The sequence below is a fragment of the Protopterus annectens genome, chromosome 14.part0 (assembly GCF_019279795.1).
Source record: "Protopterus annectens isolate FY-2018-M chromosome 14.part0, PAN1.0, whole genome shotgun sequence".
In the NCBI taxonomy this organism is placed as follows: domain Eukaryota; kingdom Metazoa; phylum Chordata; order Ceratodontiformes; family Protopteridae; genus Protopterus; species Protopterus annectens.
The window spans coordinates 1,006,972,663-1,006,991,709 of record NC_056748.1 but is presented as its reverse complement, the minus strand read 5'-3'; the positions used below and the strand labels follow the sequence as shown (position 1 = coordinate 1,006,991,709).

Genomic DNA, 19,047 nt, shown 5'->3' with positions numbered 1-19,047 from the left:
TCTTCCGAGTGGAAGATTTATGGGAAGCTATCAAAATATCTCGAACAGAGTGAGATATTTGAGGAAGCCTGGCTAAGGTTGGAATTGGAGGAACCAAGCAGTGAGGTTCAGAGAGGGAGGGAGCGATGTAACTGACCCGATTGATGGATCAAAAGATCTGGAACTAGGTCCAGATGCCAAGGTTGCTCAACAGAAATTGATGTAGAAAGGGGAACCAAACCTGTCGAGGCCAGTAAGGAGCAATGAGGATCAATGAGGCCTTCTGAGCGATAGCTTTCTGTATCACTTGAGAGATTAGTGGGAAGGAGGAAATGCATACAGAAGTCCCGGGGCCAAACTTGGACTAGGCGTCTCTGCTGGGCTGGCCTGGTAGCAGGAATAGGGTGAAATAATCTCTGCACTTGCTGTTTTGGGGAGTAGCAAAAAGGTCGCAGCAAGGCTGACCCCACTTGAGAAAAATTTTCTCCAAAATAGAATCTTTCAGAGACCACTCGTGAGGCATGAGGATAGCTCTGCTCAACTTGTCCCTGATTAGATTGGACTTCCTGGGGATGTGCGTTGCTATCAGAAACCGCTGAGAAGAAATCACCCATTGCCACAGTCTGAGTGCTTCTCGACATAGGGGATAGGACCTGGTTCCGCCTTGTTTGTTGATATACCACACTACAGACATATTGTCCGTCTGGATTGCTATCGTTCCCAAGGGAAGAGAGTCTTGAAGGGCTTGCAACGCTAAAAGCACTGCTCTCATCTCTAGAACATTTATATGCAAGTGGCATTCGTCTGGTTGCCATATGCCCTGGACTGTTCTGCCCTGATAATGCCCCCACCCGATCAGGAGGCATCCGTTGTCAGAGTAGCAACCGGAGGAAGGAACAAAGGGTCTTCCCAGGAAGAGCTGAGGGGAAGAAATCCACCAAAGAAGATGATTCTTGCATGCTTGCGTAATCATAATGGTGTGGGACATCGGAAGTTGCTGGTACAACCATTGTGTGAAGAGCATCCATTGAAGGATTCTCATGTGGAATCTGGCTAATAGAAGTAGAGGGATAGCAGCCGCCATAATCCCCAGTACTTTCAGAACTAATCTGGCTTTTACTCTGTTGCTGTGGAAGAGAAGGGAGACCAGTTTGCGTATGTCTGCTATTCTTTGGTCTGTTAGTCTCGCAGACATGTTGACTGTGTCTAGATTTGCGCCTATGAAGGTAATAGCACGACAAGGCGACAAAACAGACTTTTCGCAATTTATTGAGATGCCTAACTTTTGACAAATGCGAAAGGTGTAGTCTCTGGCCATTAGAAGAAGATGCTTGGTAGGAGCTGTGAGGAGCCAGTCGTCCAAATATGGAAACACCTGGAATCCTTGGCGTCTCAGGTGAGAAGCTACCACTGCCATGCATTTGGTAAACACCCGGGGGGCAGTGGTGAGACCAAAGGGCAGGGCTCTGAATTGAAAGTCACTGGTTCCCAGCCGGAAGCGGAGGAATCTCCTGGAGCATCTGTTCATTTTTATATGATAGTACGCATCCTGGAGGTCTATAGAGCACATCAGTTTTCCTTTCCCAATAGGGGTAGGATGGATTGTAGCGTGACCATCCGAAATCTTGTTTTCTTGACCGACTTGTTCAAGACACTGAGATCCAAAATGGGTCTCCAGTCCCCTGTTTTCTTTGGAACCAAAAAGAATTTGGAGTAGATTCCGGATCCTTGCTGGTCTGCTGGCACTGGCTGAATGGCTCTTTTTGCAAGCAACTTTGATATTTCCAATGCTCCTTGATCCCTTTCGGCGGCTGGAACACCTGGAAGGGATTTTTGATTGATTTGGAATCTGAAAGAACAGAATGGAATAGCCTTCGGAAATGATGGACTGTACCCACTTGTCTTGAGTTAGGGATCGCCAGGCTTCTGGGTACAGTGACAATCTTCCCGCGACTGCCTCCGAAGGTGGACAGTTGGGCAACACCTCAGGGATGCTGGAAGGGCTTATCGGAAAAAGTTTCTCGATTGCCCTGGTTCTGCGGACCCCCCCTGCCTCTAGGGTGACGTCTACCATTATTGTTCCCCCCTCTGCCTCTGGAGGGGAACCGACTCTGTGCGTCAGGCAAAGTCCCTTGAGATTGTTTGCGGAACCACATTTTCCCACTTTTCTGGTCTTTGGGGTAAGGCCTAGAAGGAGTAGAAAAACGGACTCCGACGGCAGAAGAGTTTTGCCATCCATCTCGCACCTCGTCAAGGTTTCTTTCACTTGAGGACCAAAGAGAGATGATCCATCAAACGGGGAATTAGTGAAAGACGTTTTAAAGGGGTCCGCAAAATTGCATAGCCGCATCCAGGCATGCCGGCATAAGGCAACACCTGTCCCTGCGGCTCTGCTCACTCCATCAGCCGCATATGAAAGGAGGCGCATGGAGGAGTTAGCTATAGAGTTTAGGGTAGCCAGCTGAGCGTTCATCTTGTCCTGAAAACCCGCAGCTGTAGGATCCTTCAACATCTCACTCGCTTCCTTGATCAAATCTCTTTGAAGACGAGTGAAATGGCATAGGTAGTTCAGCGAGCATAGCAAAGGTCGCTGGCGAAAACATCCGCTTCCCGTACCTGTCCATAGACCTAGATTCCTTGTTAGGAGGATGGACAGGCACCGAAGGATCAGCTAGTTCCTTCTTAGTGGCAGCAGCTACCACCATAGCATCCACAGAAACTCCCTTGGTCAGAAATTGCTTATCTGCTGGTGCTGTGATAAACTTTGAAGGTCTCCTGGGGGTGGGGTCCACTGAGTCAGGAGCCGTCCAAGCCTTTTTTGCTACCACCTGCATGAGGGGGTCAAAGGGGGGACACACCCAGGAGGTGGAAGGGTGAGAGCCAAACGCCTCAAGATACACAGATTCATCCTCCGAAGGGTTAAGGGCTGGCCAATTTCCCTCTGTTTCAGGATCTCTAGAATGTCTGCAAAGGAGACATCTTCAGAAGGGAACGGGGAACCCTCGAATCATCTAAATCTGTGTCAGAGGTGACAGACTCAGGTGAGTCTATGTGCTTCCTCTTACACTTTCTCTTCCTAGGGGCTCCCCTGCCAATTCAGGAGAGGCCTCGGAAGAGGATGAGATCCCCACAGGGGATTCTTGAGGAGCTGGCTCTCTGCGGTCTGGGATGAGGGAGTGAGTAGACATAACCTGAGGCACCGAAGAGGGAGGGGCGGACGGAGCCGACTGTGGAGTTGAACCAGGTTCCAACACACTCCGCATGACCTCGAACGCACCCCTGTCAGGCAGAGCCAGAGGTCCCCGCTCCGAAAAGCTGAGAACCCCCCTCGGCACCGACAGTGATGACTCCGAGGCCGATGGAGCCGAACTCACCAGCGCCGAAGCACCGAGAGGGAGAGCGGGGTCAGACAAGGGTCCGATGCCACACACCCCCTCGGAGCAGACGAGGGAAGTCCGGCGCCGAGATTCTTCAAAGGAAGAAATCGGAGCCGACGGAACCGAAGACAATTGTATCGGTTCCACCGCTACCACAGTCTCGGTTCAACGCCCGGCTCCGAGCTCAAAGGAGTCGGAGGAGGAACATTTTGAGGATAGGGTCAAGCATCGACTGATGAGTCGGGCTCTGAAGCATTTGGGCCAGTGCCTCGGACTTAAGAAGTCGACTCACTACCCTCTGAAGGTCATGATCCGAAAGCCTCGATGATCTAGAGGAGTGAGATCTATGGCTCCGTTCAGACAGCAAGGGAGATGCTGGAGCCGAATGAACGGAGCCAAGGGACGGTGACCTAGACCTCTTTCTAGATGTCGGTTCTGATGGTCTGATCGGAGCCGACCCAGGAATTTCCAATGCCTCGGCCCCAGCGGAGCCGAGGGAACCACAGAAGCTGCAGTCCGAGACTCATCGGCTCCAGCCGGAGCCGATGTAGCAGTAGGTTTCAAAGCCTTAGGCCTCGACTCAGAAGCTGGAGTCAAGGACCTAGAAGCCTTAGAGGGTTTGCCCGAAGTAGCAGTAGGGGAACCCTCAGGCTTAAGCAAACCTCTTAAAATAAGTTTGTTTTTTCTTTCCTGCAGGACTCTAGGGCTGAAGCCATGGCATACAGCACAAGAGTCCTGCAGGTGTAAAGGTCCCAGGCAGTATACACAAGAAGTGTGACCGTCTGTCAGAGACATTTTCTGACAGCACGAGTCACACTTCTTGAAGCCTGAGACCTTTGACTCCTTAGACATTTTAAAGGAAAGTGTAACCACACACACACACAAACACACCGATTACACTTTTCACAAGGTTAACTAAAAAAAAGGAGATTAGTTCTTTTTTAGATCCCTAAAAAAAAACACATACACTCCACTAAGGGGATGGAAGGGCCCGAAGGCCTGAGGGAAGAACTAATAAGTTCTTGTGGAAAAAGGGTGGATAAACAGGGAGGAAAGGGTCAAAATCCACTAAGTTAAGGGAAATAACTATAAAAGACTAAATTAAGGGGGTTTAAATTCACTATAGATTAATCTATAATAACTGACCTGAAGCCGGTAGAAACCATACACCTCGATCGCTGTAGCGGCAAACGAGATCTGAGGTAATACCGCCTAGCATTGTGGGATATAAGGGGAGCCTCGAGCCGGTGGAACCAACTCTCGAGCTTTTAGAGTGGCCGAGTCGGAGCCGAGGTCGGCTCCGAACCCATCCAGCAAGAATGAAGGCGAGATGGACAACTTAACATCTTGAGTTTGTAAGATGATGCTGGCTCAAAAGGGGGAAAAATTAAATGAGACAGGCCAAAATTTAAGTCCCATGGTGCTGGGGGGGGGGGGGTCTCTGATAGGTGGTCTTAATAACAGAGTACCTTTAAGAAATGCTTTATATAGTCTATGAGACATAATGTTGAGGCCAGATTCACCTAGATGAAAACTGCAGATCGCTGCTAGTTGACCTCTAATGGTAGCCGCAGCTGCCCCCTGATTGAATAAATCTGCTAGAATTCTAGGATGGAATTGACTAGAGCAGAAAAGGGGTCAATGTGGTTAAAAGAAGCTGATAATGAAAGTATTTTCCATTTGCTTCTATATATCTTTCTTGTCGAAGCCTTATGGGAAGTAATTTGAATGTGTTTAAATGATGGAGAGGTTCCGAAACCTGGGTATTGATGGAATCTGAGCCAAGTTGTCAATTTGGGGGTCTGAAGGGAAGGGTGGAGCATTCCTGATGCACGAGTCAAAAGGTCTGGAACTGGGTCCAGAATCCAAGGCTTCTCCCAAAGATGAGGCCACAGGAAGGAGAACCAGATTTGACAAGGCCAGTATGGGGTAATGAGTATCAAGTCCCTTCCCAAACAATTGGCTTTCTGAAGTACTTTGGGTATTAGTAGAAAGGGAGGAAAAGCATAGAGGAGACCCGAGGGCCAATCGTGAACAAGTGCATCCCATGGTGACTCCCACGGAGCGGGAATGAAGGCAAAGTAGCTGCTGCATTTGGCATTCATGGATGTTGCAAAAAGGTCGCAAGGCTGGCCCCATTTTTGGAAAGTGTTTTCTGCTACTTCTTGTTTTAAGGACCACTAGTGAGGCATCAGAATCGCTCTGCTGAGTCTGTCTGCTATCACGTTGGATTTCCCTGGGATGTGCATTGCTATCAGAAAACATTGGGAGGAGGTCGCCCATAGCTATACTCTCAACAAAGGGGGCAAGATCTGGTTCCTCCCTGTTTGTTTATGTACCATACACCAGGCATGTTGTCTGTCTGAATTGCAATAGTTCCCAGCAGAAGAGCCATGAAATGTTTGCAATGCTAGAAGCGCTGCTCCCATCTCTAGGACACTGATGTGCAAATGGGCCTCGTGATCCTGCCAGGTGCCTTGGGCTGTTTTTCCCAGATAGTGCCCCCCCCCACCCTATCTGAGAAGCGTCCGTGGTCACTGTGGCTAGTGGTTGGGGAAGTACAATTGGTAGACCTAGTGTCACATTTTTGCAAGTTTCTGTAATTATTATTTTTTGGGACATTGGCAATTTCTGTATCGACCACTGAGTGGACAGTAGCCACTGGAGAATTTTCATGTGTAAATGTGCTAAGGAGATCAGAGTTATTGCTGCTGCCATGATCCCCAAGACTTTTAGGACTATCCTTGCTTGAGCCCTTTTCTTCATGAGAAGATTTAAAATCTGAAGTGGTAGAACTTGAAATATTTCTGGGGAAAGTTTGGCCACCAAGTTTATTGAATCTAATTCTGCTCCTATAAATACGACATGCTGAGAAGGCAGTAATGCAGATTTCTCATAGTTTATTGTAATTCCTAGCTGAGAGCAGAGCTGCAAGATGGTGTCTCTTGCTTTTATTAGTAGATGCTTGGTGGCAGCGGTTGGAAGCCCAGTCATCTAGGTATGGAAACACCCGAAATCCTAGGCATCTCAAGTGAGCCACGACTACTGCCATACATTTTGTGAACACTCTGGGGGATGTAGTGAGGCCAAAGGACAGAGCTTGAAACTGGTAGTGACTGGCTCCCAGCCAAAAGCACAGGTGCCTCCTACATCACCTGCCCATTTTTATGTGGTAGTACGCATCCTGAAGGTCTATGGAGCACATCCAATCATCCTGTCCAAGAAAAGGGAGTACTCACTGCAATGTTACCATGCAGAACTTTGACTTCCTTACTGATTTGTTTAAATTGCTGAGATCCAGAAATGGTCTCCAGTCCCCTGTTTTCTTGGAACTATAAAAAATCTTGAGTAAGTTCTGGATCCTATTTGGTCTGTGGGGACTGTTTGGGTGACTCATTTTCTAGCAACTTTTGAATTTCTAACATTGCCAGTTCCCTTTGACTGGGTGCAATGTCTGGGATATTTTTTGTATTTGGGACGGGGAAGGAAAAAAGGTATGTAGTAACCTCTGGATATGATGTTTTGTACCCATTTGTCTTTTAGTTGTTGCCAGGCTTCTGGGTACAAAGATAAGTGGCCCCCAACTGCCTCCAGCGATGGATTGGTGGGCCTCCTTTCAGGAGCACTGAAAGGACTTGCTAAAGAAAGATTCTGTCACCCTGAATCTGCTGGCCCCCTCTGCTGTGTGGTCAGCGTCTTCCATTATTACTTCCCCCTCTGACCCTGGGGGAAGATTCAAGACACGTGTCCTGGAAAGCTGTCTCAGATTTTCTGAACCACATTTTTTCACTTCCTTTCTGACCCTTTGGGATAAGGCCTGGTAGGTATGAATAACAAACTCCTATGGCAGACAGAGTCTTTCCCTACTTGCACACACCTGGTTAGTGTGTCCTTGACTTTGGGCCTGAACAGTGATGAGCCATCGAATGGGGTATCTACAAAGGAAGATTTAAAGGACTCCGCAAATTCACTCAAGTGCATCCAAGAATGTCTCCTTAGGGAAATTCCTGAACCCACTGCTCTACTTGCTCCATCCGTTGCCCAAGAAATCAGCCTCATGAAGGAGTTGACAATTGAGTTTAAGGTAGAGAGCTGACAGGAAATTTCATCTAAAACCCCTTCAACTACTGAACCTTGGAGAGTATCTCCTAGCTCTTTCAGGAGGTCTCTCTATAATCTAGTAAAATGGGTAAGGTAAATGAGCAATCTGAGGGCAAAAGTCGCTGAAGAAAAAATGTGTCCATCGTGCAAGACTCCTTGTTCAGTGGATGAACAGAAGATTTCTCTGAGAGTTCCTTCTTGGTGGTTGCCACCACCACCATAACATCTACTGGAACACCCTAAGTTAAAAAGGTTTTGTCTGATGGGGGATCTTATAAATTTATTTGGCTTCCTAGGAACAGGTTCCAGTAAATCTGGAGACTCCCACACCTTCCGAGAAACTAGGTCTATAAGTTCATTGAAAGGTGGAGACACCCAAGTGGTTGAAGGGTGAGATACAAAGGCCTTCAGTTGTACAGGCTCCTCTGCTGAAAGATTAGTGAATTTCCAGCTGCCTCTCTGTTTCAGGATTTCTAAGATGTCCCTGAAGGAGACATCATCAGGAGGTGAACGTCGGGAACCCTGAGCTTCATCGAGGTCAGTATTAGATGTGATGGACTCCTCCGGGGAGGCTAAATGCTTCCTCTTACATAATTTCTTCCAACGGACCTCTTCAGAGGGGTACTCTGGAGAGGTTTTAGAAGAGTGGTGGCATGCCCTGTGGGGCATCCTGAGACCTAGGATCTCTGCATCCCTTTGGATGCAAGGCTATAGAGACAGACACCAGTGCTTTTGGGGGGAGAATGTCCAGAGATGACAGTGGAACTGTCTGTGGAGACACTACATTCCTCATTACCTCAAAAGTCCCCTGTCCCTGATCAGAGGATATCCCTGGATCTGAAGAAGGTGAGGGAACCCCCAGAATCAAGGATGACGGGCCCAAGGTTGAGGTAGGAGCCAAGCTCACCCAAGCAAATGCCCCGAGAGGCAAGGTCGGATCCGACAATTGTCTGATCTGACCGACTCGTCTTCGTGGACCAGACATGAAAGCACTGGCTCCTAGACTCCTCGAGCTCCGATGGTGCCAAGGACATTGGTGCAATTGTCAGATCCGAAGATCTCGTTATAGGTCTCGGTCTGATGGTTCCACTAATATCAACTCAGGACATTCCGACTCTGAAGTCTGAGGTCAGATCGGGGGAGGAATCTGAGCAGAAGGGGAGCATGTGGTTGGATCTGAAGCCCTCGGGGTTGGATCCGATAACAACTTGGCCAGCGCCGGTGTTCTTAATAGCCTCTATACCACTTGATCCATGTCATCATCGGATAGGCTCCTGGAAGACAGAATGGAGGGGGCTGGAGACTTGGAATGTTTTAGTATTGGGGACCTTAGAATAGGGGAGAATGGCTCCAAGAGTGGGGACCAGCTCCACAACTTAAACTCTACCGGCACCAAGATGGATGGTGTCAGAGCTGTACAGTTTCAGATCCGACGGACTTAGGATCCGGTGTCAAAATTTTGGTAACCTTTTTTGATGATGCAGATAGAGCACTAGAAGAGGAAAATCTTTTCCCATACTTGTCTGAGTTTGAAACTGGAGATTCGTCAGTTTTTGATAAACCCGGACCTTCATGTACTACCTCTGGGAAGGGGGTTTTCAACAGCCCTCTCAGTATCAATTTGTTTTTCCTCTTCAGGAGAGGTCTGTGATTAAAAGAATGACAACTGGAGCAAGACTCCTGGAGATGGACAACTCCTAGGCAATAGACACAAATTGTGTGCATCAGTTAAGGACATTTTCTGTCCACATTTTTCACATTTTTTGAATCCTTAGAAGACATCTTGAAAGAGGGATAGTGACAGAGGAAATTAGCTTTATTTTTTTTTAAACAGCAAAAACTTTAAACAGTAAATTTTTTTCTAGGAAAAAGTTTAGAGAATGAAAAGAGGGCACAGCCCTGTAACTTAAATGGGCTATGCCTAGGAGACTGAAAGGGAAAGAGATTGCCCTCTAACTTAAACGGGCTAAGGTGAAGGCAGTTCTCTAACTTAAATGAACTGTCTTTAATAAGGTTCCTGGAAGAGAAAAACAAGAGGAATAAGAGAACATCGAAGAAGCTGAGAGTTTCAGCTCATTACTAAGAACAGATCTGTTGATATATTTGTGAAATCTATATAAACTACTTAGTAAGGACCAGTCTCCATGAGGTCTACGCTGTGATTACCTTCTAGAATGAGGAATACCATATTACATACAGTTCTTCTCTGTCAGCTCTATAATATTTAAAGACATATACCACAACAAAATGCACAAAACAGTGAGCAGTTACCAAATTCTTCAGTTTAGACTTACTTTGGCAATGGGTGGCATTGTTAAATCACTGGAATGAAGAGCCGTTAGGCATTAACATGGAAATGAAAGGTACAATATGCAGAAGCAGCAATGACCTGCATCAGTACTTGGAAACCACTCAGGAACATTCTATGCTTGAGACGTTTATGCATCCCTTTCCTTCTACATGAAGGTGAAACTTTTCTGCTATGACAATAAAGATGAGATCTAATCATTGGCAATAATGAAATGGAGTTTGGTGGTGAATGTACATCATCATCCCATATACGTTGGTTATATGAAGCAAGGCATGTATGGCTTCTGTGAATATGCATAAATATATTTCAGACTGACCAAATCACAAAAAAGAAAGAGTGCTTCTAATTGTAGGACTTGTATTCATGAGTTGCCTTCCAGTAAGACTGGTAAAGGTATTAACATAACTACATCACGCCATTATACAAAATGACTACCTACTATACATTAAATGGTAACTTACCAAGTTCTACAGGAAGCTTCTTTATAGGATTGCCTTCTAAAAGCAAAGTTTTCAGGTACCTTTAAAAGATAGAGAAGTAAATTAAGCAGACATGTTGGCATTTTACAGTGAACCTTGCAAAAACATTAAAATTAAATTGTGTGAATACTCATATATAACAGACAGAAAGAAAAATAAACATGTTATAATACTTAGTATGTGTAAGCATACTAATACAATGTGTTAACAGTTTACAGTTTAACTGTAAACAATTTTTTTCTGTGTAAGAAGCAGAAAGTAAAAAAAAAATCCACCTTGTTATAATTAAACAATAATCCATGTATGAGGTGTTAGTTTTGGCGGAAATGAGTCCTGTATTGCAAGATTTGATCCTGAAGATACAGCCAAGCATACACAACTTCCATTAACAATCAATCTGAAAGGAAACAGTATCTGGCCAAACAGTCACCCAGAAACAGGCAAATAATTGCTATTTAAACGATGCAAATGCTCATTAAAGTTAAATAAGCTTCAATCAAGAGATATGAATTCATTCCATAATATATCACTTTGGAGAAATCTAGTATGAAAAAAGCAAAGCTTTGAAAACAGTTCTCATTTATGAAATGTTTCAGATCTCACACTTTGATATCAAGATATAATCGACACAGTGTCAAACTGCAGCCAAGTAATGGTATAGAGAGTTAAGCATTTTTTATGACCTGATTACATCCTCTAAATCTTTCAAAACTAAAAAAAAAAAATCAGGAGAAAGTCTACCCCCAGTCCTGTCAGACTCATAGGAGCATAGGAATACTAAAAAAACATAAAAAACAGCTCATGTGGTGTCTTCACCACAGGATATACTGCTACAGAAGACCAAGCAGGAAAAAAAGACAAGGCATCCAGTCATCTTAAGACGAGAATAACTATAATAAAAACACTTAAACATAAGATAAAATAAATAAATGGTTTAGCGCTTTCGTCCCTTAAGTACATTATGGGACTTCTTCGGGACCAAGTCATGCGTTATCATGAGGTTTAAATAAGACCTCTGTCCAATCATATGTAAAAAATCTCCAAATCAAAAAGGCACTTTGAACTAAATAGGCATACAGGAAGAAAAATATAAAACCATGAATGAGGAGTATGAAAAAAAAAAAGAAAGAAAGCTGATCATTTAAACAAATACGCTGACAACAATAAAATACATAAAAACATTTAATAAAATTATTATGTTCATATTTCAATAGCCCTTAAGTACTAGATTAACAGAGACCTGATCATGCAAACCTAACACATAGAATGCATTTAGCCGCAATTGCCAGATTAATTCCCTGAATTCCAATTTAGTTTCCCTATGAACCACCCCTTACATCTTTGGGTACCACCTCCAACAATCCAAACTGGAATCTTGAAGCTTCACATTCAGTTGTATGTTTGTAAAGGACAGTGCTCATGTAGTTTTTAGAAATAGTATAAACATGCTCATAAATTAATTTCCTGAATTGCCTTTCAGTTTTCCCAACATAGAATTTCGAACACTCCTTACAAACTGCTGAATATACTACACACCTTTACTGGCACAATTACTCGAAGCCAAATGAATTTTATATGGAAAGGTGTTAAATGTAATAATGCAATCATAATCTAAAATGTAGGGACATTGATTGCTCACCCCACATTTTCTATTTCGCCTGACTTTGTAACTTACACTATCATGCATACTAGAAGATTTTTAAAGTTCCTGTCTGTTTTATAGACAAGAGTGGGTTTCTCACCAAAGGTTTTAAATACCTCTTCATGGACTTTAAGTATATTCCAGTTATTAGAAACTATATCCCTAACCTTCCAAGAGAAAGCATTAAATGTTACTACAAGGGAATTGACAAACCTGTTGACATCCTGGGTTTTGCGACTACAAATATCATTTGAAATTAGGGGTTCAACACCCAAAAGGGGTATATATTTAGTAGCCCATCTGTCGATCACCTCCTGATAAATCTTGTTTAAGAATTCAAGAGGGTAGTTTTTATCCCTGAACATCAAGGATCTTGTCCACCTCCAACAGAAAAATATAATCAAAACACATCCTAGCTGCCCTTACTAACTGACCTTTAAAGATGTTTTTACAAAACACAGAGTGGCAGCTATTAAAATCAAGACAGCTGTTGGAAAAAGTCAGTTTTCTATAAATGTTTGAGATAAAACAACCTCTTTGGTGTTCCTTAAAAACAGTTACATCCAAAAAATATACATTATCAAGAGAATATTTATGTGTAAATTTTAGAAAAGAGGTGGTGGTGTTTATGCAAAAAACAAAATCATCTAGACGTATTAATCTCTTTCCATAGAAAGATAATATCATCCAGGTAACATAAAAAGACATACCAATACTGTTGGTACTCAGACTCAAAGACAAATTTTTTTCTCCAAGCTATACATCACCAGTTTTGCATAAGTGGGGGCACAACTGACCTCCATCGCAACACTCCTTATCTGGCGAAAATATCTGCCCTCAAATTAAATTAAATTATTGGACAGTAAAAGGTCCATAACTTCCATGATAAAGTTAATCATACTGTTGTCTAAGTCAGTAAGATCAACAATTGCAGTATGGAATAGCTCTAAGCCAATCTGATGAGGTATATTAGAGAAAAACTCATTGACATCAATGGCAGAAAAACTTCAGCGAGAATTAAAAAAAATTGAGGATTACTTTTTGTTAGGAAATCCCAAGAATCTTTTAGTATATAATTGACAGAACTAATGGTCCCCTTTAAAATATGGGCCACACAATACAGCTAAAGGTATAGGTTTTATAATTATGTGCCGATACTATTTACCTATCTGGTAGTGATACGTCTTTGCAGTCCTTCAGAATACCAAAAACTACTGGAAGAGAACAGTTTGCATTCTTTAAAAAAATAAGTAATTCAGGAGAAATAACTCCTTGATATACTAAGTCTTCTAAAAACAAATCAATCTTCCTACAGGCGATATGAATTTCATTTTTAGAAATGATTGTATAGTTGCTGCTATCATTCAGCAAATTGGAAATCTGATTAATCTTGTTGGTTTCATCAGCAATGACTACACCATCCTTGTCAGGCTTCATAATCTTCAAACTTGTTTTAGTCCTAAATATTGTCCTTTCTTCCTTTTAGAGGTTGTATCCGAAAAATCTCAAGAGTATCCTTAAGCTTACATATACTTCTTGAGCAAGATTTCTCAAAAATGGTCAGGGCAGGGTTAAAGTGGGAGTTATAGAAGCTCCTTTTCTTAAGCATAACAGTGCAAGGTAAAGATATATTATGTTTTTCAATCTTTAGATTTTCAGCTGCACAGATGCATGCTGGGCTGTTTTCCATAGGAATATTAAGCAAGCAATCATGGGGACCATGAGATACCTAGCCTTATATGATCATAGGGTCATAGGATTACAGGAGGTTACTAAGGTAACAACCCTAGAGCTTTTTCAGCTTAGCCATTCATGCCTCAAATTTCCCAATTATAAATGCCCATGTGCTAGAAAGGCTTTGGTATATGCCTGTGACTTAGGGCATCTACACATTGTCTGTGTCCATAAGGGCTACAGCTGACAAGCCAGGAGTGAATTTGCAGTTTCCCATCTGTTGGTCCAAACTGTATTTGAATAGGCTTAGGGAAGAACTCTGTTTCACATGAATGGGGAGTCTGTTCCAGAGAAGGGGCAGTCTCTGAGATACATACCAATCCCTCCATCATGTCTTATTTATGTCACAGTTGTAATTTGCAGGGATAGTCATTTTCCCAAAGGGTATAATTATGCATGTTTTCCATTGAGTTTTAGGCCATGGTTCTGGCACCAGTTATTTGTGTCCATCAGACCTTCCTGGAGGATATTTACATCTTTGGGGGATTCGATGACTGCACCTACCTTGCACTCGTCAGCAAATCTGGTCAGCCAAAGGCCCTGTACATTTGCCTTGGCTTCAGAGAAGTATATTCTAAACAGGAAAGGTCCCAGTACAGAGTTCTGTGGGACACCACTAGTGAGAGGCCTCTTGTTGGAGTTGGATTCCCTCACCCTAACTTCATATGTCTTATCTGTGAGTCATTTGGCTATCCATTGGGTGACATACGTATTTATGCCTAATTCTGTTAGTTTGTCCTTAATACCAGAGTTAAATATTGTGTCAAATGCCTTTGCTAGGTCAAGGTAGGCAGTATGTACCATTTTGTCCTCGTCCATGGCTCTTGTGACCATCTCAAAGAAGTCCACCAACTTTAGTAAGAATGACCAGCCCTTGATGAAACCGAACTTGAATGGATTGTGTTCAAAAATTTCCTATGTCTTTGTTTATCAGATCTGCAATAATTCTTCCATGGTCTTGCATGCAAGACTAATCAAACTTATAGGTCTGTAATTCCCTGGGTCTGTTGATGATCCACATCTCTGTGTGGAGGGATGGCAGTTGCAGTCCTACATTCCTTAGGGATTAAGCCTGTCTGGAGGCTGTAGTTAAATCTGTATTGGGACTGACAGGTTATGTTTCAAACTATTTAAGAAGTATCCTGGGATATTATCAGGACCCATTAATACAGTGCTTTTAGCTCTAAAGAGAGTGCACTGAGGACCTATTCTTTAGTGATAGTTGGAGGAGAGATGGTAGAGGGCATTTCCTGAGGGGGAAACTGTAGGTGATAGGGACGTGAAATGTGAACTAAATTTATCGGCAAGCAAATTTGCTACATCCCCCAGTTTGACATAGGAAGTTCTACTTACTATTCGTTCAGCATACTGAACTGAACGGGGTGTTCCCTTTAAGGTTGTGTACATAACTGAAAAACGCCTTATGGTTACCCTTACCCTGGGAGGCTATTTTTGCCTCAAAGTTGGCTTTGCTGGACTTGATTAGTCCCCTGAATTGCTTGTTTAGATTGATGGAGCTTTTTGGTTATTGGGTATAGCCCTTCCTATTTTTGAACAGGATTTTTTATCTTTTATTGTACAATCTATTTATACTGGGGTCCACCAAGGACGCTGAGTTTGTCCTAAGTTTATTTTGGTTTGGAACTGCCATTTCTAATCAGTTATTTACATGCTTATACACCTTTAAGTAGCCATACTTAAAAACTCTTGCCACCTTCTTCAAGCACTTAGTAGTGTTCTCCTAAATCAAACAGGTTTAGGCATGATAACCCTGGTGTAAATTTGCGTCTACCTAACCAGTCACTAAGTTTAATCTTAAAGGTAGCCACAGAAGTATTCTGTTTGACCTGTAGTGGTAGATGAATGGAAGTGCTACTCAGCAACATCTGCTCATATAATTCAGGCATGGACAGCAATGGGGCTCAGGGTAAGAAAGACAATCCCAACCATTCTTTGATTTATCAGTTATTCCAGATTGGACACTACTTCATATGATTTATTCAAGGGCCATAATTTTTATTCCCTTAAGATCAACTTGGACTGGGCTCCTCTTTTCTGCTGCAGCCTATGTACCTTGCCCTCTGTTCTCTAACAAATCTTGCACTTACCTCCTGACAATGCAGTGTAGATTATGTGTCTATTTTCTCTTCCCTCTTGTATAAATACATCCAACTATGGGTGTTCTCACATCCTAGACCCTCCAACCAGTCACAACTTTAATAACCATGCTGCACACGTTCTACTTGTCCAAATTTCTTTCTTAACTGAATCCAGAAGAAAAAGGACAGCTCACTTGATATACCCTTACCATTGCACCTTAAAATTAAAAGATAAGTTCAGCATCAAAGCAATTCACATCAGAGGATATGAGTCTAGCATCATGGTAGCCTTTCATACTGTGTTTTATAATTCATCACAAGGGTGATTATGACTGTCAGAACCTTCTCTTTTTTTTTTTTCTTACTGCTACTCCATAAACATGTTGCTTTCACTTGTGCTAGGTTTTCCTGATAGCAACCCTCTCTCTGTTACTGATACAATGATTTGGTGACTTCAGCATGTAGCATTATCCTGTTCTGAAACCTTCAGTTGGGTATCTAACCATAATACTAAAAAATAAAAATGGCACCAGGCACTGTTTAATTGAACTTCCTATCCACTTCAAACACTTTGAAGAGAGCACTCTAATCCCATTTACATTTTTCCTGCAGCATCTTGTGAGTACAGTATCGAATTTCTTAACTGCAGTCTAGATACAAGACATCAGTAGGACTTATTTTGTTCAATAAATGGATCAATGTGGACTAATGTAATGCTTGCATCTATACATGACCAGTTGTCCTGTAGATTCTCATTTGATAAAAGCAGTCTTCAACCACTGTTAGTCTTCTGTCTTACGGCAGCAGTACAACTTCTAAGAAAAGACTGCAGTTCTGCTAAGGGTTAACAATGCACCAGTACCATTGGCAGCACTCTTCAAATTCCATTCTACAGGCTGGCAACTATCTTCTCAACATGGCCTCATACCTAAATGTAACACTTCCCAAATCCTTCCAGTTAGCTTTTCATTACAATTGTATTGCTGCTGTCTCTCTACCTAATTATTCTCTTCTAAATTAGATTAGCAGCAGTTTAGATGAAATCCAACACAGATGGGCTGTCAGTTGTTAAAGAACAGAAAAACTTTATCATAACACAAAAAAAACAGATGTCTTTATTGAGAAATTATCTGTCATTTACCCTTGGTAACCATTTAATACGATACAGACAGACAATAGACAAAGAGCAAGTGATCGAATAGAAAGAGAAAAGAAACAAGTCCTGCTGAGCTGAGCAAATTTAGATTGAGGGTGATCAAGACCAAAGCAGACCACTTAAGTTTATCTGTCATAGAAATCTGCTTATTACAACAGTTCCGTTAGAACCTACAGTTTAAGGACTGCAGGAGCTTGAACAGTTTACATAATTACAACATGCAAGGATGGACGTTTCCTTATGTTCTGCGAGAAAACATTGGTGGGTTTCTGTAAAGCACCACTTATTCAGTAAACAGTGCAGCCCAATGTTGGCACCAAAAGTAGTTCTAGAAGAAAAAAGCTCCCTATATATCCTACTGCTTGGAATGCACAGTTTTGTTTCCTAAAGCCAAAAAATATTGATCTAAGTTATCTACATTTTTACAGATATGAACATTTATGTACTAGTGCACACAGATATCACACTTTTCATCTCTGTGAATCTGACATGGTACAATCCAGTCTTTTTTACTTTGTGATCTACTGCCCAGGTCCAAACAAGATGAAAGTTGTATACCTCCCACAGTAAGATCCATCTTTGGTAACCATTTGGACTAATTCTGCAGACATTGAGATTGCTTTGCAGATTTTCCTTGTAACTTCTCCTTCAGGTGTGGCTCAGGTGGGGTGATGAGAGCTGTTACCTCAGCCTAAAACTTGGGGGGGGGGGGCAGTTCAGATCAGGGGCAGCACAGGTTACCAGAATAGCTAGCTACAGCACTGCATTCCACATCACCATTGAAGATAGAACAATAAAAGAAATGTCTGTATAGGAATAAGTGCTACTTACCCATAACTTGTAATAAAACCTGAGACTATAAAAATTAGTGCTGATGCTGGTGGTTATGCAGTGACAGCATTATTGCATAGTGAAGGGCCCACGGCATAACACCTGAAAATAGGGCATCTGAAAACAGGTGGCAAAGGGAATAACACCAATGCAGTGATGACATGCAAGCTACTACTACTGACATCTGAAAGTAAGGCATCTCAAAACAGGTGGCAAAGGGAATAGCACCAATGCAGCAATGACAGAGGAATCAATGTTGTCAGGTGTAAAATTTGCTGCTGGCTGATATGGAAATAAGACTGGCAAATGAGCCACGAGAGTGCTGGCAGCATCAGTACAGGAGAAAAAAATTGCTTCTGGTGGGAGAGACTCTCTCAGAGTCCTATATCAGAGGACAAGGCGAAAGAGAACATTGATCTGCCTTAAATTAGTAGAATATATTTTACTCGATTTGTCAAAATCCCTAGTATGACAAACAGGAGAGTGAAGGGACCTGGATGTGTTTGGTCTGTTATGAACTGGAGCAGTTTTGAAAAGCAAAGAATTCTGGGCCTGTATATGAATTTCTGTAGGAATTTTAACAGACCTTCTAGCAGATGAAATGGCATCCTTGACTAAAAGCTTTGGACCAGAAAGTCTCTGGTTGTTTTATCTAAAGGGTGAACAAGAACCAAAGGCAAAGCCTCTTTAGACAGAACAAATTCAAGTGTCTTCCTTGTTTAGGAAGGGTAGAATATGTAGCATCCTGTACTACAGGAGGAGGAGGTGAAAAGGCCAAAGGCTGGTCAGATCGATTTTTCACTTGAAGTATGGATAATGCTCTGGACACTACAAAAACTTGCAGACACTAATAATACCTAAGCAGTTTGTCCTGATTAATCCCCAAACAAAAGGAGCAGTGAGAAATGTTATGGCTTTCCCTAGTACAAACAACAAATGTGCCAGATGATGGATGAAATCTCTTAAAAATAGGCACACTTTTTAATAGGAGTTGCAGCATGAGGAGGAAAGTAGGATCTAAGCCAAATGGTACAAAAAGAGTCAAAGTTAGCTTTCTGATGAAAAAGGAAACTTATTTGTCATAACTGAGAAAGACTAAAGAATCAGAAAAGGAATATTTTGTACACACGCAAACATGTACACACATACGCACAAACACCTTCAGAACAATGGTCAAACAAACAATAAACAGGAAGGTATCCTGAGGTCATATTCTTCTAACCATCCATGAGGTGCAGCAAAGAAGAACTGCAGTGTACAAGTTTAGTGGTGCATTATAGGAAAGGGAGGGAGCTGGGCAGCCTAGGAAAGATTCTCCTGTCAATTAATGCTAACATA

At 42.5% G+C, this 19,047-nt stretch overlaps 1 protein-coding gene across 2 annotated transcripts in view; it reads right to left on the bottom strand.

The window, feature by feature from the left end:
• The window catches only part of LRRC27 (leucine rich repeat containing 27), a 1,872,580-nt gene that overhangs the window by 1,553,895 nt on the left and 299,638 nt on the right, over window positions 1-19,047 (bottom strand). For both annotated transcript variants that reach the window (XM_044056815.1, XM_044056816.1), the window contains exon 4: window positions 10,230-10,288. In XM_044056815.1, coding sequence (XP_043912750.1) covers window positions 10,230-10,288 — 59 coding nt within the window. The remainder of the gene's footprint in view (window positions 1-10,229; window positions 10,289-19,047) is intronic.